This window comes from Neofelis nebulosa, chromosome 4 (genome assembly GCF_028018385.1).
Source record: "Neofelis nebulosa isolate mNeoNeb1 chromosome 4, mNeoNeb1.pri, whole genome shotgun sequence".
In the NCBI taxonomy this organism is placed as follows: Eukaryota; Metazoa; Chordata; class Mammalia; order Carnivora; family Felidae; genus Neofelis; species Neofelis nebulosa.
In genome coordinates this window covers 78,339,950-78,361,545 of record NC_080785.1, presented here as the reverse complement: position 1 = coordinate 78,361,545, position 21,596 = coordinate 78,339,950, and the positions used below count along the sequence as shown (strand labels likewise).

General features: G+C 37.4%; 1 protein-coding gene across 4 annotated transcripts in view; it reads right to left on the bottom strand.

Moving 5' to 3' along the window:
• ABCB1 (ATP binding cassette subfamily B member 1) overlaps positions 1–21,596 on the bottom strand; it is a 238,281-nt gene that overhangs the window by 46,445 nt on the left and 170,240 nt on the right. For all 4 annotated transcript variants that reach the window (XM_058725205.1, XM_058725204.1, XM_058725206.1 and 1 more), the window contains 7 exons: positions 13,164–13,335; positions 10,754–10,867; positions 10,526–10,636; positions 10,221–10,346; positions 9,908–10,111; positions 9,416–9,586; positions 160–321 (listed from right to left, as the gene is read on the bottom strand). In XM_058725205.1, coding sequence (XP_058581188.1) covers positions 160–321; positions 9,416–9,586; positions 9,908–10,111; positions 10,221–10,346; positions 10,526–10,636; positions 10,754–10,867; positions 13,164–13,335 — 1,060 coding nt within the window. The remainder of the gene's footprint in view (positions 1–159; positions 322–9,415; positions 9,587–9,907; positions 10,112–10,220; positions 10,347–10,525; positions 10,637–10,753; positions 10,868–13,163; positions 13,336–21,596) is intronic.

Here is a 21,596-nt window from a genome sequence, read left to right as displayed (position 1 = left end):
ATTTTCCCTCCTTTTAAATGGGGAAAAAATCTGGTCTGAATTCCCCAGTTATTTTTCTCACTTATTAACAAAATCAAGTAATGTTTATTTATAGTACTAAACACACAAAATCAGCTTATACCTGAGACAGTTCAGGAAAATTCTATAGTTGGATTATACCTGCATTGTGACAAGTTTGAAGTAAATGCCTTCCTCTTTCATGAGTTCATCATGATTTCCTTTCTCCACAATGACTCCATCATCAAAACCGGCGATGACATCAGCATTACGAATTGTAGACAAACGATGAGCTACCACTATGGTGGTCCGGCCTTTTCTGGCCTAAAGAGAAAGGTTAGGTTTTTGAATAAATGAACAATTACATGCAAAAATTCATTCAATTTAGATTTACTTGGACACTGTAAAGCCATCTAAACTATATAAGGTACTCTTGCTTCAGTAAATGTATAGTCAATTGATAATGATTTAAAAATGTTTTATTATTAACACAAATATGATAATCACCTAGTAATGTTATGTAAGCTTCTAAATATTTTACTTAATCTCTATCAGCCTCAGTTTACAATAGTAATAACGGGTTTATACAAAGTAAAAAATGCTATGGTCCAGGTACTGGCCAGTCAGAGCAGACACAAGTCAATGTGCATTACTGGTGCAGGCTAGATAGCATCAGTCTGGGGATCCATGGCATCCCATCTCACAGGATCTCTGGATGATTCAGATGGACAAGGAGTGTGAGGCAGCAGCATTCAGTCTCCAGTGTCACACTGCTCTGAATTCAAACCTTAGTTCTGCCAATTATAAATTCTAGGATTTTATTCAACTCTTTTAACTTATGTGATTTTGATCTGTTCACATATAAAATGGAGATAATATTAGTACTCACTTCTTAGAGTAGTTGTGATGACCAAATAATATAATGTACACAAAGCATTATGATATATGCACTGTAAGTGCTTAATAAATGGTACTCACTCCTAGGTAGAAGCATTATGGAAAAACTGAAGAACTATGCAAATGTTTTTCTTTTTTTTTTTAAAGAGTTCCCCATTCTTTTTTTTTTTTTTAACGTGTATTTATTTTTGAGAGAGAGACAGAATGTGAACGGGGAAGGGTCAGAGAGAGAGGGAGACACAGAATCAGAAGCAGGCTCCAGGCTCTGAGCTGTCAGCACAGAGCCCGATGTGGGGCACAAGGCACAAACCACAAACCACAAACCCACAAACCTTGAGATCATGACCTGAGCTGAAGTCTGGCACTTAACCAACTGAGCCACCCAGATGCCCCTTAAAGCCTGGAGTTTTAAAGGTCAGTAGGCTTGCCTGGGACAGAGCCAGGAGGGCACTGTGCTGCTCCTGGAGAGAAGGCAGGCAAACAACCTGAGGACAGATAGTGTGTAAACAGCTACCTGAAAAATGCTTGGGGCACACTGGGGGATACTGTTTGCTGTTCTCAGAGCAAGAGGCAGAGTTCATGGAATTGCCCCTTGGGGACAAGGGAGCTGGCAGGCGCCATTTCGCATAAACACAGAGTCACCTGCAGGAAGCACCGCAGCACCAGCACAGGCTGCCTGACTCGCTTACACCAAGCTCCACACCCCTGTGCTCTGGCAGAACTGTCCTTTTCGGTCAAGCGTGTCTCATTCCCAGTGCTGTGGACCCCTTCCCCAGAAGACCAGGACAAGCCCTTGCCCACACCATTTCTCTAAAGCCTGGCGTTTTAAAGGTCAGTAGGCTTGGCTGGGATAGAGCCAAGAGGTCACTGTGCTGCTCCTAGAAAGAAGGCAGGCAAAAACCCTGGAGGCAGACAGTATGGAAAGAGCAATCTGAAAAAACATCTGGGGTAAACTGTGGGGAGATTATCCACTATTCTTGAAGTACTTCCCTGTCAGGCAGCATTCCTCGAGACGTGTCTCTGGGAACAAAGGAGCTGTCTGGCTGGTGCCACTTCCCTCCCCGGCCCCTCAGCATAAACAGAGAGCTACCTGAGGGAAACAGCTCAGCTCAGACAAAGGCTGCCTAACTTGCAGCCTTGAAACCAAGCTCCCCCTCACCATGCTCTGGCAGGACTGCCATTCTAAGTCAGGCTTGCGTTACTCTCAGAGTGGCGGGGTCCTCCCCGAGAAGACCAGCACCAACTCCTGCCCACTCTACGTCTCCCAATCAGAGAGTTCTGCAGGGCCTCAGTTCTGGGGAGTTGGTATGAAGACTCACTTCACAAGCAGACCAGAGCATACCTAGTTAAAACCACATTCAGGCCAAGGATCAAACACTGCCCACAGCAGACAAGAAGAGCCTCTGCAGATGCCTGGCCTGAAGGATAGAGCAGCCAAAACACAATAGCAGAGCACACATAGCACAAACCAGAGACACTCCCTGAAGCACCAGGCCCTGGATACTACATGACTACTTCTTTATAAGGTCATCATTTTCAGAAGCAGGAGACATAAATGGCCTTTCTAACACAGAGAAGAAGGCAGACACTTAGAACATACTAAGACAGAGGAATTTATCCCAAATGAAAGAACAAGATAAAGCCATGGCCAGAGAACTAAGCAAAACAGATATAAGTAACATGCCTGATGGAGAATTTAAAGCAACAATCATAAGGATCTTCACTGGGGACTTGAGAAAAGAAGATTTCAGGGAGATCCCTACCACAGAGATTGGAAACAGGTTTGATGCAATGAACAGCAGGCTGGAAGAATCAAAGGAATGAACTAGTGACCTAGAAAACAAAATAATGAAAAATAATAAAGCTGAACAAAAGAGAAGGAATTGTGGAATATGAGAACAGACTTTGGGAACTCAGTGACTCCATCAGACATAGTAACATTCCTATTATAGGAGTCCCAGGAGAGGAAGAGAAAAGGGGGCAGAAAAATTATTTCAAGAAATAATAGCAGAAAAATTCCCTAATCTAACAACAACAACAACAACAACAACAACAACAACAACAACAACAAAACCAGACATCCAAATCCAAAAGACAAAAAGAATTCCTATTAAAATCAACAAAAGCAGGCCAACACCAAGACACACTGTAATTAAATTTGCAAATACAGTGATAAAAAAAAATCTTAAAGGCAGCAAGAAAAAAAGTGTTAACTTACAAGGGAAAACCCATAAGACTAGCTGGAGATCTCTCAACAGAAACTTGGGAAGTCAAAAAGGAGTGCCAGGATATATTTAAGCACTGAAAGGGACAAATCTGCAGCCAAGAATACTCTATTCTGCAAGGCTACCATTCAGAACAAAAGGAGAGATAGAGTTTCCCAGACAAACAAAAACTAAAGGAGTTTGTGACCACTAAAAAAGCCCTGCAAGAAATATTAAAGGGTACTCTTTGAGTGCAACAAAGAGACTAAAAGTGACAAAGACAAAAAAGGATCAGAGAAAACCTCTAGAAACAATGACAAAACAAGTAACAAAATGGCATTAAATACATCTCTATCAATAATTACTTTGAATGTTAATGGATTCAACACTCCAATCAAAAGACTCAGGGTGTCAGAATGAATAAAAAAAATAAGATCCATCTATATGCTGCCTACAAGAGACTCATTTTAGAACCAAAGACACCTACAGATTGAAAGTGAGGAGGTGGAGAAACATTTATTACATAAATGGATATCAAAAGAAAGCCAGAGTAGCAATACTTATATTGGATAAACCAGACTTTATTTATTTTTTCAATATATGAAGTTTATTGTCAAACTGGTTTCCATACAACACCCAGTGCTCATCCCAAAAGGTGCCCTCCTCAATACCCATCACCCACCCTCCCCTCCCTCCCACCCCCCATCAACCCTCCGTTTGTTTTCAATTTTTAAGAGTCTCTTATGCTTTGGCTCTCTCCCACTCTAACCTCCTTTTTTTTTTTTTTTCCTTCCCCTCCCCCATGGGTTTCTGCTAAGTTTCTCAGGATCCACATAAGAGGGAAAACATATGGTATCTGTCTTTCTCTGTATGGCTTATTTCACTTAGCATCACACTCTCCAGTTCCATCCATGTTGCTACAAAGGGCCATATTTCATTCTTTCTCATTGCCACGTAGTACTCCATTGTGTATATAAACCACAATTTCTTTATCCACTCATCAGTTGATGGACATTTAGGCTCTTTCCATAATTTGGCTATTGTTGAGAGTGCTGCTATAAACATTGGGGTACAAGTGCCCCTATGCATCAGTACTCCTGTATCCCTTGGGTAAATTCCTAGCAGTGCTATTGCTGGGTCATAGGGTAGGTCTATTTTTAATTTTCTGAGTAACCTCCACACTGTTTTCCAGAGTGGATAAACCAGACTTTAAAACAAAGACTGAAAAAAGAGGCAAAGACGGGTATTATATAATCATAAAGGGGACAATCCAACAAGAAGATATAACAATTACAAATACTTACGCACCCAACATGTAAGCACCCAAATATATAAAACAATTAATAACAAACATAAAGGAACTAACTGAAATAACATAATAATAGTAAGGGACTTTAACACCCACTTACATCAATGGACAGATCATCTAAACTGAAAATAAACAAGGAAACAATGGCTTTGAATGACACACTGGACTAGATAGATTTAACAGATATATTCAGAACATTTCATCTTAAAACAGCAGAATACATATTCTTTTCAAGTGCACATGGAACATTCTCCAGAATAGTTCACATATTAGCCAACAACAACAAAAAAAACCCTCAACAAACACAGAAACATTGAAATCATACCATGCACCTTTTCTGACCACAACACTATGAAATAAAGTCAATCATAAGAAAAAATCTGAAAAGACCACAAATACATGGAGGCTCAACAACACGCTACCAAACAATGAATGAGTCAACCAGGAAATCAAAGAAGAAATTTAAAAATACATGGAAAAAAATAAAAATGAAAACACAGAAGTCCCAAACCTTTGGGATGCAGCAAAAGCAGTTCTAAGAGGGAAGTATATAGCAATACAGGCCTATTTCAAAAGCAAGAAAAATCCCAAATAACAACCTACTCTGACACCTAAAGGAGGTAGAAAAAGAACAACAAATGAAACCTAGAGCCTTAGAAGGAAGGAAATAATAAAGACTAGATCAGGGGCGCCTGGGTGGCGCAGTCGGTTAAGCGTCCGACTTCAGCCAGGTCACGATCTCGCGGTCCGTGAGTTCGAGCCCCGCGTCAGGCTCTGGGCTGCTGGCTCGGAGCCTGGAGCCTGTTTCCGATTCTGTGTCTCCCTCTCTCTGCCCCTGCCCCGTTCATGCTCTGTCTCTCTCTGTCCCAAAAATAAATAAAAAAACGTTGAAAAAAAAAATTAAAAAAAAAAAAGACTAGATCAGAAATAAATGATATAGGAAACCACAGACTAGGTCAATGAAATCAAGAGCTGGTTCTTTGAAAAAGTTAATAAAATTCATAAACCTCTAGCCAGACTTATCAAAAAGAAAAGAGCAAGGACCTAAATAAATAAAATCACAAATGAGAAAGGAAAAATAACAACCGACAACACAGAAATACAATTATAAGAGAATATTATAAAAAACTATATGTCAACAATTTAGGGGCGCCTGGGTGGCGCAGTCGGTTAAGCGTCCGACTTCAGCCAGGTCACGATCTCGCGGTCCGTGAGTTCGAGCCCCGCGTCAGGCTCTGGGCTGATGGCTCGGAGCCTGGAGCCTGTTTCCGATTCTGTGTCTCCCTCTCTCTCTGCCCCTCCCCCGTTCATGCTCTGTCTCTCTCTGTCCCAAAAATAAATAAAAAATGTTGAAAAAAAAATTAAAAAAAAAAAACAATTTGGACAACCTGGAAGAAATGGATAAATTCCTAGAAATATATAAACTACCAAAACTGAAACAGGAAGAAATAGAAGACTTGAACAGACTGTAACCAGCAAAGAAATTAATCAGTAATCAAAAAACTCCCAACAAACAAAGTCAGGGCCAGGTGGCTTCAGAGGTGATTTCCAGTAAACATTTAAGGAAGAATTAATACCCATTCTTCTCAAACTATTCCAAAAATAGAAAAGGGAGGAAAACTTCCAAATTCATTCTATGAGGCCAGCATTATCCTGATACCAAAACCAGATAAGGACTCCACTAAAAACAGAACTACAGGTCAATATCCCTGATGAACATGGATATAAAAATTCTCAATAAAATACTAGCAAACCAAATTCAACAATACGTTAAAAAGTCATCCACCACAATCAAGTGGGATTTACTCAGGGTAGTTCAATATTCTCAAATCAATCAACACGATACCCCACATTAATAAAAGAAAAGAACCATATGATAATTTCAATAGATTCAAAAAAAACATTTGACAAAGTACAACATCCATTCATGGTAAAAAGCCCTGAACAAAGTAGGTTTAGAGGGAATATACCTCAACATAATAAAGGCCATATATGAAAAACCCACAGCTGGAGCACCTGGGTGGCTCAGCTGGTTGAGCATCTGACTCTTGGTTTCAGCTCAGGCCATGATCTCACAGTTCGTGAGTTGAAGTCCCACATCAGGCTCTGTGCTGAGAGTGAGGAGACTGCTTGGGATTCTCTCTCCTTCCTCTCTTGCTGTCCCTCCCCCCGCTTGCACTCTTGCTCTCTCTCTCTCTCTTACTTTGTCTCTCTCAAAATAAAATTAATAAACTTAAAAAAAGAGAAAAACCCACAGCTAATATCATCCTCAGTGGGAAAAAACTGAATTTTTTCTCTATGGTCAGGAACAAGACAGACATGTCTACTCTCACCACTATCATTTAACATAGTACTGGAAGTCCTAGCAACAGCAATCAGAAAGCACAAAGAAATAAACAGCATCCAAACTGGTAAGGAAGAAGTAAAACTACTTGCAGATGACATAATATTCTATATAACCCAAAAGACTTTACCAAAAAACTGCTAGAACTGATACATGAATTCAGTAAAGTTGCAGGATACAAAATCAACATGCAGAAATCTGCTGCATTTCTATATATCAATAATGAAACATCAGAAAAGGAATCATCCATATACAATTGCACCCAAACCAGTAAGATACCTAGGAATAAATCTAACCAAAGAGGTGAAAGACTTGTACCCTGAAACTTTATAAACACCAATAAAACAAACTGAATATGACACAAGGATATGGAAAAACAGTCCATGCTCATGAATTGAAAGAACAGTGTCAAAATGTCTGTATTACTCAAAACAATCTATAGATTTAATGCAATCCCTATGAAAACACCAACAGCATTTTTCACAGAGCTAAAACAAACAATCCTAAAATGTATAGGGAACCACAAAAGACCCCAAACAGGCAGAGCAACCTTGAAAAAGAAAAGCAAAGCATGAAGCAACACAATTCCAGACTTCAAGTTATATTACAAGGCTGTAGTGATCAAAACAGGATGGTACTGGCACAAAAACAGACACAAAGATAAATGGAACGGAAGAGAAAACCCAGAAATGAACACACAACTGTATGCTCACTTAATCTTCAGAAAAGCAGGAAAGAATATCGAACAGGAAATAGACAATTTCTTTAACAAATGGTTTTGGGAAAACTGGATAAATAACCACATGCAAACGTATTAAAGTCGACCACTTTCTTACACCAACACAAAAATAAATTCAAAATGGATTAAAGACCTAAATTTGAAACTTGAAACCATAAAATTCCTAGAGCAACAACAGGTAGTAACCTCTTTGACACTGGCCACAGCAACTTCTTTCTAGACATGTCTCCTCAGCCAAAGGAAACAAAAGCAAAAATGAACTAACAGGACTTAACTAACAGGACTTAAGCTTAAATAAAAAGCTTCTGCATAGCAAAGGGAACAATAAACAAAAAAGGCAACCTACAGAATGGCAGAAGTTATTTGCAAATGGCATATCTGATAAAGGTTAGTGTCCAAAATATATAAACAATTTATAAAACTCAACACTCAAAAAAATGAATAATCCAATTAAAACATGGGCAGAAGACATGAAAAGACATTTTTCCACAGAAGACATCCAGATGACCAACAGACACATGAAAAGATGCTCAATATCACTTATCAGCAAGGAAATACAAATCAAAATCACAGTGAGCCATTACCTCACACCTGTCAGAATGGCTAAAATCAACAACACAAGAAACAACAGGTGTTGGTGAGGATGCTGAGAAAAAGAAATCCTCTAGCACTGCTGGTGGGAATGCAAACTAGTGCAGCCACTGTGGAAAACAGTATGGAGGTTCCTCAAAAAATTAAAAATAGAACTACCCTATGATCCAGCAATTGCACTACTAGGCATTTACCCAAAGGATACACAAATACTAATTCAAAGGGATACATGCACCCCAATGTTTACAGTAGTATTAGCTATAATAGCCAAATTATGGAAATAGCCAAAAAGTATCCATCAACAGATGAAAAGGTAAAGAAGATGTGGTATATATATATACAATGGCATATTATTCAGCCATACAAAAGAATGAAATCTTGCCATTTGCAATGACATGGATGGAGGTGAAGAGCATTATGCTAAATAAAATTCAGTCAGAGAAAGACAAACACCATGTGATTTCACTCAAATGTGGAATTTAACAAACAAATCAAACAAGCAAAGAGAAAAAGAGAGGGAGGCAAACCAAGAAACAGACTCTTAACTATGGAGAACAAACTGAGGGTTGTGGGAGGTTGTTGGGGATGGGTGATGGGGATTAAGGAGAGCACTATTTTGATGAGCACCAGATGTATGGAAGTGTTAAATCACTATATTGTATACCTGAAACTAATATTATACTGTAGGTTAACTAACTGGAATTTAAATAAAAACTTAAAAAAAGGTCTTCACATTCCTTGTCCTCACAGAACTAGCCTGGTTACCAATACATGCCAGAGACCAAGCACACAAGACTGGCACAGTACACTCAAATCTGATTTTGTGAACAAGTCATGTGAACTCAGGGAATGCAGGAAGGTCAAACCCTGTTGACAGTCAAGGAATTTTCATGGCCCACGTAAGTTTCCAACATCATCAGTTCTCTGTGGACAAGGGGTTTCTCATTTCCGGTAGTCTTCAATAGGTATTTACATCTTGGAAATTAAATGTGAAACTTCAAATTATATTTTCCTCTTGTTGACAAAACAGAAAGTCTAAATAACTGGGTTATCTCTAAAGTCAAATTTTCAAGATTGCAATGAAGACCAATTTTCATTTGAATCTGTATTTCTCATTGTTTAATTTAAAAAATTCCCAAGTACCATTCAGTCAAAATTTGTTCATTTCTACTTTAAAAAGGAGATAAATAGAAATTAAATGAATAGGTCCAAATAGGACTGAAGATTTCATTTTGATAGCTTAAAAGATCACTTTAGGAGTCATTGGAAATGTCCCTTTTTAAAAATGGTATTATGCTCATGAATCAAGTCGGTGTGAATTGAGGCTCACAGACCTTATCCAGGGCCACCTGAACCACTGCTTCACTTTCACTGTCCAAGGCTGATGTGGCCTCATCCAGCAGGAGGATCTTGGGGTTGCGAACCAGGGCCCGAGCGATGGCGATTCTCTGTTTCTGTCCACCACTCAGCTGGGCCCCTCTCTCTCCAACCAGGGTATCAAATTTCTACAACACAGAAGATAAAGGCGGTTAGCAAAAGAACAAGCTATCTCAGGTCACATTTTAAGATGGGAAGTAATCCCATAAACAATCCAAGGCCCACAGGTAATACAGTCCAGTTCCTTAAAATTTAGCAATAACCAACACCATTTTTTACAAATATGCCTACTACTAGTTGATGGTGCTAGAGCTTGAAAATCTGAAGGAATTTTGATCTTTCTTCTTAGAAGGATCATCTATTTTTTTAGTAGATTCCTAACTTCTTAGGCATTAGTCAGCATTCTATTCTTTGAATCTCTAGCATGGCAAAGATCAAGGAAGACTTACATTAGGGAGTTTCATGATAAAGTCATAGGCATTGGCTTCCTTGACCGCTTTCTCAATCTCCTCCATGGTGACATTTTCACGGCCATAGCAAATGTTTTCAGCTATTGTAGTGGCAAACAACACAGGTTCCTGACTCACCACACCAATGATTTCCCGAAGATATCTCACATTTATGGTCCTAATGTCCTGTCCATCAATACTGACCTGAAATAAAAAGTAAGTGTGATTTCCATGCACTGCAGATTTTTAATGTGAAATCTGCAATGGTAACTGCTGATTGCTGCAGCATCTAGTTCAGCAAGAGTCACCTCACCATGCCATCTGTGGGGTCATAGAGCCTCTGCATCAGCTGCACTGTCGTGCTTTTCCCACAGCCACTGTTCCCAACCAGGGCCACTGTCTGCCCACTCTGAACCTTCAGGTTGAGGCCCTTCAAGATCTAACAGAATGAATGAGAAATAAACTTAAGGGCAATACACAGATATTGGGACTATGAATTGACAGTTCAAGTCAAACCTAGGGTTAAATATACATTTCTTTAAAATCACTAAAAGAAAGTATCAGAGACTCCTCATCCAATACATGGTGGAATCGCTCATGAATCATTTATCATTGTACCTTAACTTCTTTTCGAGATGGGTAACTGAAGTGAACGTTTTTGAACTCCAGATTTCCCTTAATATTATCTGGTTTGTGTCCGTTCTTCGAATAGCTGTCAATACTTGGTTTCTAAACAGAATAAAATTTCAGAAGGTTTTTGTGGAGAGTTGGATAAAGCAATAAAGAGGCTGACTTTTAATTAGAAAAACATTTAGAGAGATGTATCAATGGCTAGCCCAAACTTACATTATCAATTATCTTGAAGATTTCATAAGCCGCTCCTCTTGCATTTGCAAATGCTTCAATGCTTGGGGATGCCTGTCCAACACTAAAAGCCCCAATTAATACAGAAAAGAAAACCTGAAGAATGTGAAGGAAAATCATCAAGTTACTTAGTGTTTATTACATTGTTTTCCATACATCTTCCTTCTAACATAGCTAATTAAATGTTATTTTTATTTTTTTCAGCTAATTAAATTTTGAAATGGCAAGGCAACTTACGAATACTGGGTGTTAAAAACATTTTAACAATTTAAATACTTTTAAAACATTTTTTAACTTTTTATTTATTTATTTATTTATTGGAGAGAGAGAGAGAGAGAGAGAGAGAGAGAGAGAGAGAGAGAGAGAGAGAGAGGACAGGGTGTGAGCAGGGGAGGGGCAGAGAGAGAGGGAGACACAGAGTCTAAAGCAGGCTCCAGGCTCTGAGCTGTCAGTATAGAGATTGTGTGAGATCATGACCTGAGCTGAAGTCGGATGCTCAACTGACTGAGTCACCCAGGCGCCCCTAAATATTTTTTTGATTTATAATGCAGAATTAGTCTTACTTGCTCAGTGAAACAATGATATAAATTCCACAGGACCAAAATATAATAATAATTCTAGTATATATTTATTTAATGGCTAAGAAGTTTGGTTTAGATCATCAGCAGGGTAGAGGGGAGACAAACATCAATAGGAGTGTTAGAAAACCAAGGTCCAAATTTGCAAAAGTATGCAGGATTCTGTCTGTTTTCCTTACCTGGCAACCTCAGAGTTGTATCAAATGAAACAGTATATATGAAAACATTTTGTAAACAATAAAGCATACATCTAGGGCATTATTCTTTATCGGGTTGTCTTCTTTCTTTCTAACAGACTGTGTTCCCTTTGAGGTCTGATAAACAGGTTTTCTATTTTTCATTTTGCCAAAATGAAAATGTTTTTCTTCAGGGTTACAGGCAACTAGTATCACTATTCATTTCTTTCTAAGTCACACAGATATTATATTACCCAATAATTTACCCAGAAGGAGTTTTGCTAAGTGATTCTATATTCATTTTCTCATGTTAGGACTTACAACTACACTGAAAAGTTATGGCAAAGTATTCCTGCCATTTTCATCTGGCAAAAGAGGTAGCATAAACTTGAAGTCTAGGTGGCTACCCCAAACCACACAGCTAGTAAGTGGCACAGCTGGAATTTGAACCAAGTCAGCCTGATTTCAAATCCCATGTTCTTACTCATATTCTGCACACTTCCAGTTTGTGAGGCAGATCTAGGATCAGTGAACACAGGATTTTAAACTGCTTATCGGCATTACAATTAAGTAGAACACATTTCTTATTGCAACCTAGGTTCACCAACATTACTATCCTATAAAAGCCTTTTGGTAAAAGCCATTCTTAACTAAATAGCCTTGCACCTTTTGGATGAGACAATTATTATATCTACATTACAAATCTGGTTCCTGAAGTATTTTAAGGGACTTAACAAAATATGGTCTGGGTACTAACAATATACCTGTGCTTGGCCTACGAAAAAGGAACTGGGTCACTCTTCTAACTATGTGCTTTATTAGATCAAGATACAGATTAAGCTTGGTTTATGAACCATTTCACCATTTTTAAATAAAAGAGGGTAACATCAATGGCAAGCTTTCTGTGCTTGTACAAAGGTCTGTAAGGCAGAGAACTTCTGAACAGAATTTTTTAAGGACAGGTAACAATTAATACTTCCATAATTTCGCAAGTTGGACTAGCTGTCTTTCAAAAGAATTTGAAAAATAGTTAAACTGTGTATTTTGCCATTTGTTGCTGTGAAGAGTAAATCAGAAAATAAAATCAAGGGGCGCCTGGGTGGCGCAGTCGGTTAAGCGTCCGACTTCAGCCAGGTCACGATCTCGCGGTCCGTGAGTTCGAGCCCCGCGTCAGGCTCTGGGCTGATGGCTCAGAGCCTGGAGCCTGTTTCCGATTCTGTGTCTCCCTCTCTCTCTGTCCCTCCCCCGTTCATGCTCTGTCTCTCTCTGTCCCAAAAATAAATAAAAAACGTTGAAAAAAAAAATTAAAAAAAAAAAAAAAAAAGAAAAGAAAATCAAAATGCTTAGCATTGAGCCTGACACAAAGAAATAATCTCAACAAATGAAAGTTCATGCTACAGAGATTAGTAATGTTAGCAATATTTAGGCTGCAAGAAAAAACTGCGCAAGGGATCTGCAAAAAAGACAACACTGGTTACTCAATACATCTAATTGCCTTTCCACTTTTAATCTAGTAGCACATGACTCTTTGTATTAATAGTTCTTCAAAATCTATTCTCCAACATCATTCAAGCCAACACCACTCAACTTCACTGAAGTTTTTATGAGAGATTCACTTCTTAACAAAACATCACTTACAGTGAGTACTTGTCCAATAGAATATTCATGGGAGAGGACCAAGGAGGTCCCGTACCAGAATGCCAAGGCATATGATGCATAGATCAACAGGAAAGCGATACCGATAGAAATGTTGGCTGTGATAGCTTTCTTTATCCCAATTCTTTTAGCTTCTTCTAAGTTTTTGTTGTACCTGGGAGAAATAACAAAAACTATCACAAATACTCATAAATCATAAGAAATGAGCCAAGATAACATGATGGTTATGAAGTACTTAGAATGTGCCCAGCCCTGTTGGTAGGTGTTTTACATGTATTTTCTCCTTTTGTCCACACGTTGACCCTATGATGTTAGTATTATATTAATCCCTTCTTGTAAAAGAGTAAACTGAGGATTACAGAGATTAAATAATTTGGGGGAAAGTGTTACAAAAGGTTCTTTCTGGCCTTAACAATAGTGAAATAAGGGAAATTATGTTTAGCAAAACTTCCAGAATTTGCATTATTTCATAGTCAAGACAAAAATAGAAGCTATGAAAACATCTGTTTTTCCTTCATAATCTGCACATCTTTTAAATTAAATAATAAAAAGCAGATATAATGCTAGAAAGTGCCCACCACAAGGAAATCCCTTAAATCTCTGAATATTTAAGGAAACATTAAGGAAAATTCTTCTTTTTTTTATGTGGGCTCCATTAGCTTATCTCCATGTCTCTTTTCTTAAGAATCTCTGTAAATATATAATCAATGTAAAATTATTAGAGAAATAGGATAGATTATAATTGAGTCTTAAATCTGTCTTCATCCTTTTTAATCATATCTCCCTGGGAATTTAGAACATTGCCTTGCAGGAGGAAAAAGTTCATAGCTACTGAAATGAAAGAACTTACTTCCATATAGAATTCATATGTTGAGGTCTTTGATCTGTAAAAGCATAGCTACATAAATATTATGTAGTATTATATTTTCTTTGGAGGATTCATTCTGTTAGTTGGAATGTACAGCCAAGGTAAAGTCTTGCTCCGGTAAGAACATGCCTTCTTTCTTGCCTTCATGACTTTTTTTAACTAGCTACTGTACTAATTAAAAGCATGCCAAATGCAATTTACATGACTACTATGTCTACTAAAGACGGAACTTAAACAGAACTTTAGAGTAATAAAATAGTAAATTATTAGAGTTTCTCTCTGCAAAAAACCCTAACTTGCCACTTATAATCTTTGAACAAAAACATTATTTTTGAGTAACGTGTTTCAATGGTTGATCTATCTATCTGTCTATTTCCCACTTTTTGAGTTGGCCGAGACAAAAGACATTACCAGGCATGGACAATACATGATTACAAATAAGGAACTTTAATGCACATGACCCACACCTTTATTGTTATTTCCTTTACATCAGTTCTTGCTTACCGAGACTAATGCAGAAATCATTTCAATGACATGTTGTGGTACCATGCAGCCAGAGGAAACACTTTCACAGGAAGAAGCAACAACAAGGAAGAAAATCATTTAGATACCAGAAAAGAAAATGAAAAAAGGAAGAGGGTAAGGAGGAAGGAGAAATCGACAATACTTTTACATAGGCTTTTTGATTAGCATTTTAATAAAAATACCACACTATAAAACCAGATAATAAAATCTACTCATTAAAAGCATTAGTATGAGAATGGTAATTAAAGTGACACTCCTAGAATGGATTAAAGATACACAACAAAAACAATGATATTTTGAAAAAAAATTCTTAAATATTATGAAAATATACATCAGTGATATAAACAGCCACTTACAAGAGCAAGAAACAATTTTAGTTAAGCAAGAGAAATAAATACTAACAGGTAGGACATACACAAGAGAGGAAAATATCATTTTAAAATTAGGAGAATAAAGCTATTCTTATACTACTGAGTTGAATTTCCTTTTAAACTCTCGTTAAATTTCCTTTCCAAGAAAGCCAGCTTCCTCCTGCACCTGTTAATTGGGAGAGAAAGTCAAACTAAGACCTTAATTACCTGTCAATTCAGAAGCAGAGAAAGGAAGGGAAAGAACTAAAAAGAAAACTGAAGGGTTACATTTCGTCTAAATATAATTTTAGCAATCCTACTTCCAAATTATATCCGAAATCTAGGTACTTCTCTCCCCTCTCTTGCCTGCGGTCTACCTCAGGCCACCATAAGCCTTTTCACCTGGGCTACAACCACAGCTGGTCCCTGTTTCCAATCTTTAACTGCTCTCCTCCAATCACCAAACCAATTACACACAGAGAAATGATGTTAACATATTATGTGGATACTAATTCCTTTGTTAAAACCCTGAGCCCTTGGAGTAAAATCCTACCTCCTCACCATAACCGCCGCTTCCTTCAAAAGCCTTTCCATCTCCCCTCCACTCAACACAGCTCCAGGCATATAAGCCTCATGCGTGGTATTTTCTAGAATACATCAAACTCTGCCACCTCGGGAAATTTGGAAGACTCTTCTATCCCTAATCCCACCAGGGCAGGCTTTTCCTCATCCCTCAAGTCTCAGCCTAGATGAAATATCCTCAGAGAGAACGTGACTGCCACAGCCTTCCCTGACTGCCATATTTAAAGTAAATTTTCCCTCCTTGCTATTACAGCACACTCCTTGATTCTTTCATAGTACAATTTAAAGGTCTGGGGCGCCTGGGTGGCTCAGTCGGTTAAGCAGCCGACTTCAGCTCAGGTCATGATCTCGCGGTCCGTGAGTTCGAGCCCCGCATCGGGCTCTGTGCTGACAGCTCGGAGCCTGGAGCCTGTTTCAGATTCTGTGTCTCCCTCTCTCTGACCCTCCCCTGTTCATGCTCTGTCTCTCCCTGTCTCAAAAATAAATAAAACGTTAAAAAAATTTTTTAAAGGTTGATAATTTAATTAATTCCATCAATGATTTCTTTTTTACCTTCTTTTCTACTTTCTTCCCTTCCCTTCTTCTCCATCTTACTCTTTGGACTAAGGATCATAAGAGGGACAAGGTTTTCCATCTCCAATTCACTACTGAAAACCTAGAGCCTAGTGCAGTGCATGTGGTAGATACTGGCTAAAACTATTGAATGAATGAACTTTCAAGAAATGGCCAACCTGGAAAGAAACTTATGCCAGCATGTTGGAGTCTTGAATCTACTCTTTATTTAAAGGCAAAACCAATTTCCAATTTGCCAGCAGAGAATGTCCTTTCAAAGATACATGCCAGTAACTAATGTCTTCTGAATGAATGATGCCACACAAAAAAATGAATCTTTGAAAACAGCTGTGTACGCCCATTTGCTTATTCTTATAATAAAAATTTGATCCCCATCTTCTTTAGGTAAAAAAAAAAATCCTTACTGTGCCTAATTAATGAAAACAGTTAAACTAAAAACAACAACAAACACCTCAATTTATTTAAACTTCTACCGAACTAAAATAATCAGATTTATCTAAGTTCTGAAGATTGGACTTGACTATCATGATGTCCTTTCTCTCCTTACCAATGTTATTTACATCCCATACATATTATAATTTTTATTTCTAATAATACCTTTTTAAAAATTATCCTATTCATCAAATTTAGGATGTCATTAATTGTAAGAAGTTAGTGTTATTCTGTTATTTTATGTAGCATTAAGGAGTTTAATAGCATACTTCAGGGGCACCAGGGTGGCTCAGTCAATCAAAGCAACTGACTTTGGCTCAGGCCATGATCTCATGGGTCGTGAGTTCAAGCCCCGTGTCGGGCTCTACACTGACAGCTCAGAGCTTGGAGCCTGCTTCGGATTCTGTGTCTCCCTCTCTTTCTGCTCGTCCCCCATCCGCACTCTGTTTTTCTTTAAGATAAACAAACATTAAAAAAATTAATTAAAAAAATAGGACACTCCATATACAGCTGGGAGTCAAAGGGCTACAGCCTCAGTATAGTAAGCACATGCCCCAGGGAAAGTGACAGCAAGGGAACTTGCATGTCTCAACCCTGGCATCAGGTAAAGGGAGGAAAAACAACTCCCTGAGAATCGGAACCACAGGCAATTACTCATGCAGGTCTGAACTATAAATTCACACTGCCAGTGTGGTTCAAAAACTCCTAGACATATAATTTAATGTAAGGTGGTCTCAGGTTAATAGTGTCCCCAGTGAATGGCAGAAGCAAACACAAATCCTACAAGAACTGACTTCAATCCAGACCCACAACAACTATAAGATGGCATTGATTGTAAGATTTATCTCAGTTTCAGAACTGTGAGAGAAAAATGTGCATCTTAGAATTAATGACATTTTATATGTTTTCTAATCATTCATTGTTGCTTCACAGCAATTTTCTCTGAATTGTGATCAGGTACCCAGAGACCTCACTGAATATTATTAGTCTGCAGAGGCTACTGGAATTATTGTGCATACAATCATACCATCTGTGAATAATGACAGTTTTGCTTCTTGTTTTCAATCCTTATAACTTTTATTTCTTTTTTTTCTTTTCCTTTTATTATTCTTACTCTTACTTATTTCTTTGGTCTTATCTAGAACCAGTTCAACACTAAACAGAAATGATGCTAGCAGACATACTTGTTTCATTCATCATTTTAAGGAATGCTTTTCACATTGCACCATTAAGTATGATGCTTCCTATACATCTCTGGTATATACTTTTTATTGAATCAAGAAAATCAATTATTACTCCTGGTTTTATGAGTTTTTGTCATGAATACATAATTAATTCTTTTTCACCATCTGTTAATATAAAATGCTTCTTCCTTTCAATCTGTTAATATGACTAATTATATTAATAGATTTCCTAATGTTAACTATCTTTGCATTCATGGGATAAAGCCAGTAAGTTCAAGATTTCTTTAATCTGATATTTTTCACATGGATTTGTTTAGCTAATAATTTATCTACACCTTCTGCATCTATGTTTTAGGTTAAACTGCTTTGTAATTTTCCTTTCTCACGTATCTGTCTTATTCTGGCATCAAAGTTACACTAGCCTCATAAGATGAACTCACAACTTGCTATATATATTTCTTCCATTCTCTGAAACAATTTCTATGAGATAGAGTTATCTCATTCATGAAGTTTTAGTAGAACCTTTCTGTGAAATTATCTGGACTCTGTGGGTTTTGCTTGTTTATGTGTGTATATAAGGGCAGGAGTAGAGATTTTAAACTTTGTATTCAATTCCTTTAATGATTGTTGGCCTACTCAAGTTTTCATCCTCTCAAGTGAGAGTTTTAGCCTATATTTTTCTAGGATATTGTCTACTTCATTAGGGTTTTATAATTTATTAGTATGAGCTATACTTTTAACTTTTTTATTTTTAAAAATTGACATCCAAATTAGTTAGTATATAGTGAAGCAATGATTTCAGTAGATTCCTTATTGCCCCTTACCCATTTAACCCATCCCCCCCCACAACCCCTCCAGCAACCCTCAGTTTGTTCTCCATATTTATGAGTCTCTTTTGTTTTGTCCCCCTCCCTGTTTTTATATTATTCTTGCTTCTCTTATGTTCATCTGTTCTGTGTCTTAAAGTCCTCATAAGAGTGAAGTCATATAATTTTTGTCTTTCTCTGATTAATTTCACTTAGCATAATACCCTCCAGTTCCATCCACATAGTTGCAAATGGCAAGGTTTCACTCTTTTTGATTGCCAAGTAATACTTCATTGTGTATGTATATATATACACCACACTTTCTTTATCTATTCATCCATCAATGGACATTTGGGCTCTTTCCATACTTTGGCTGTTGTTGATAGGGCTGCTATAAACATGGGGGTGCATGTGTCCCTTCGAAATAGCATACCTGTATCCCTTGGATAAATGCCTAGTAGTGCAATTGCTGGGTCGTAGGGTAGTTCCATTTTTAGTTTTTTGAGAAACCTCCATAGTGTTTTCCAGAGTGGCTGCACCAGCTTGCATTCCCACCAACAATGCAAAAGAGATCCTCTTTCTCTGCATTCTCGCCAACATCTGTTGTTGCCTGAGTTGTTAATGTTAGCCATTCTGACAGGTGTCAGGTGGTATCTCATTGTGGTTTTGATTTGTATTTCCCTGATGATGAGTGATGTGGAGCATTTTTTCATGTGTCAGTTGGCCATCTGGATGTCTTCTTTGGAGAAGTGTCTATTCATGTCTTTTGCCCATTTCTTCACTGGATTATTTGTTTTTTGGGTGTTGAGTTTGATAAATTCTTTTTAGATTTTGGACACTAACCCTTTATCTGATATGTCATTTCCAAATATCTTCTCCCATTCTGTCGGTTGCCTTTTAGTTTTGCTGATTGTTTCCTTCGCTGTGCAGAAGCTTTTTATTTTGAGGAGGTCCCTGTAGTTCACTTTTGCTTTTGTTTCCCTTGGCTCCAGAGACATGTTGAGTAAGAAATTGCTGCGGGCAAGATCAAAGAGGTTTTTGCCTGCTTTCTCCTCGAGGATTTTGTTGGCTTCCTGTCTTACATTGAGGTCTTTCATCCACTTTGAGTTTATTTTTGTGTATGGTGTAAGAAAGTGGTCCAGGTTCATTCTGCATGTCGCTGTCCAGTTTTCCCAGCAGCACTCGCTGAAGAGACTGTCTTTATTCCATTGGATATTCTTTCCTGCTTTGTCAAAGATTAGTTGGCCATACGTTTGTGGGTCCATTTCTGGGTTCTCTATTCTATTCCACTGATCTGAGTGTCTGTTCTTGAGCCATGAAGCTGTACTTTTTAAAAATAAAATGTATTTTTATCTGTAGCAATATTTTATTACTTTTTTTATTCCTGATTAAACTTGCAAAATACTTGGTTATTAGTCTTTTCAAAGAATTAGTTTATGGATTTGTCAAGCCTCTGCTTTTTAACATTTATTTTCTATTCAATTGTTTTTTGCTGTTTATTATTTCTTATACTTCCTTTACTCTGTTGTTCTTTTTCTAACTTCTTAATTTGGATGCTTCATTTGTTAATCTTCAGCAGTTTTTCATTTCTTCTACCAGATACTCTAGTGGTATCATGGAACTAGGATTTGTTTTTAATGTGAAATATTCAGTTTTGGGGAGACAGCACTCCTTAGCTCACAGAATTTTGTAAATTCAGATCCTAAGGGCACCGGAGAGTGAGTCTTGAGATTTTGATTTCTATGGGGAGATGCCTTCCCCCAGCTCAGAAACTGGGCAGAAGCAGAAAAGCTGTATTTGTTTCCCTATGTTGGTGGACATATTCTTTCTCTGGTCTACCTTTCCACTGAGAAAAACTAGAAAAGAATCTGAACTCAAAACTTCCCTCTGTGTTTGCTCAAACATTAACTATTCAGAAAAGAGTTTTCTGAATCATCTTTTAAATAGTATGCCCTATGACTCTAACAGAGTATTTTATATCCCCAAATAATATTTACCCAACTGGTATATTAGATATTTTGTTTATTTGTGATCATCTGCACCTTTCCCCTCCCCTTGATAAAATTTAAGCTCCAAAAGAGGAAAGCTGTATTTGACTGGATGCTTGCTTGACCATTAGGCAAGACTTCTCATTTTACTAGTCAGACATACTTTAAGGCAAAAGCAAAAACGTTACCAAAAATTGAGAGAGAATACAGTACTGCTTTCCTTTGAACAATGGTAGGTGCTTAGTCTCAGAGGGCATCTTTGTGGGTATGAAATATATATTATGAACACAAGTATACTAAAAACACATAGGTACACTATAAAGAATAATTATGCCATTAACACCCATGTCAGCACACAACTGAGGTCAAGAAACAGAACACACCAGAACCACAGAAGCCCCTTGCTATGAGTCTTAATCTAATTAACCATGTCTCATCTCCCCCAGAGGGGACTATTATTCTGACTTATAAAAATTCCCTTGTTTTTCTTATGGCTTTACCAACAATGTATAATGTTCCAAACAATATAGTTCACTATTCCTAATTTCCAAATATACATATGTTCATAACATTAAAATGCTCTAATATCAGAATAGTATAACATATATTCAATTTTAAATAAAGTCTGTCACTGTTTAGAAATCAATGGATCTGATGAATATTATACGCTGCAATAAATTACTATCTACATTCTCATAAATCTAATAAAAAAGGACAGATGCAAGAATATACTAAACAACATATAATAAAGATTTTGACCTTTTGTACAAAGGTGCTTTTTAATTATATTTTTATCTTCCAAAAGCATCACATAACTGATTAGGTGCCTGGGCAAGAGGGGAAATGAACCACAGATTAAAATGTCTCCCTAGATCTTACACAAAATACTCATTTAGTCTTAGAGAACCAAGTATTAACTTGATGGGGAAAATTATCATCATATATAAAATATGTTAGCCTTAAGAAACCATTTCATTGTCACTACCCACCTAAGACATCTAGAAAATGTTTTGAATTAGCAGATATAAGAGGAATACAACTAAAATTACAACTTTTCCAGAATATTAGCTATGCTGTACGACATCGAGGAAGCTATTAAAAAATATA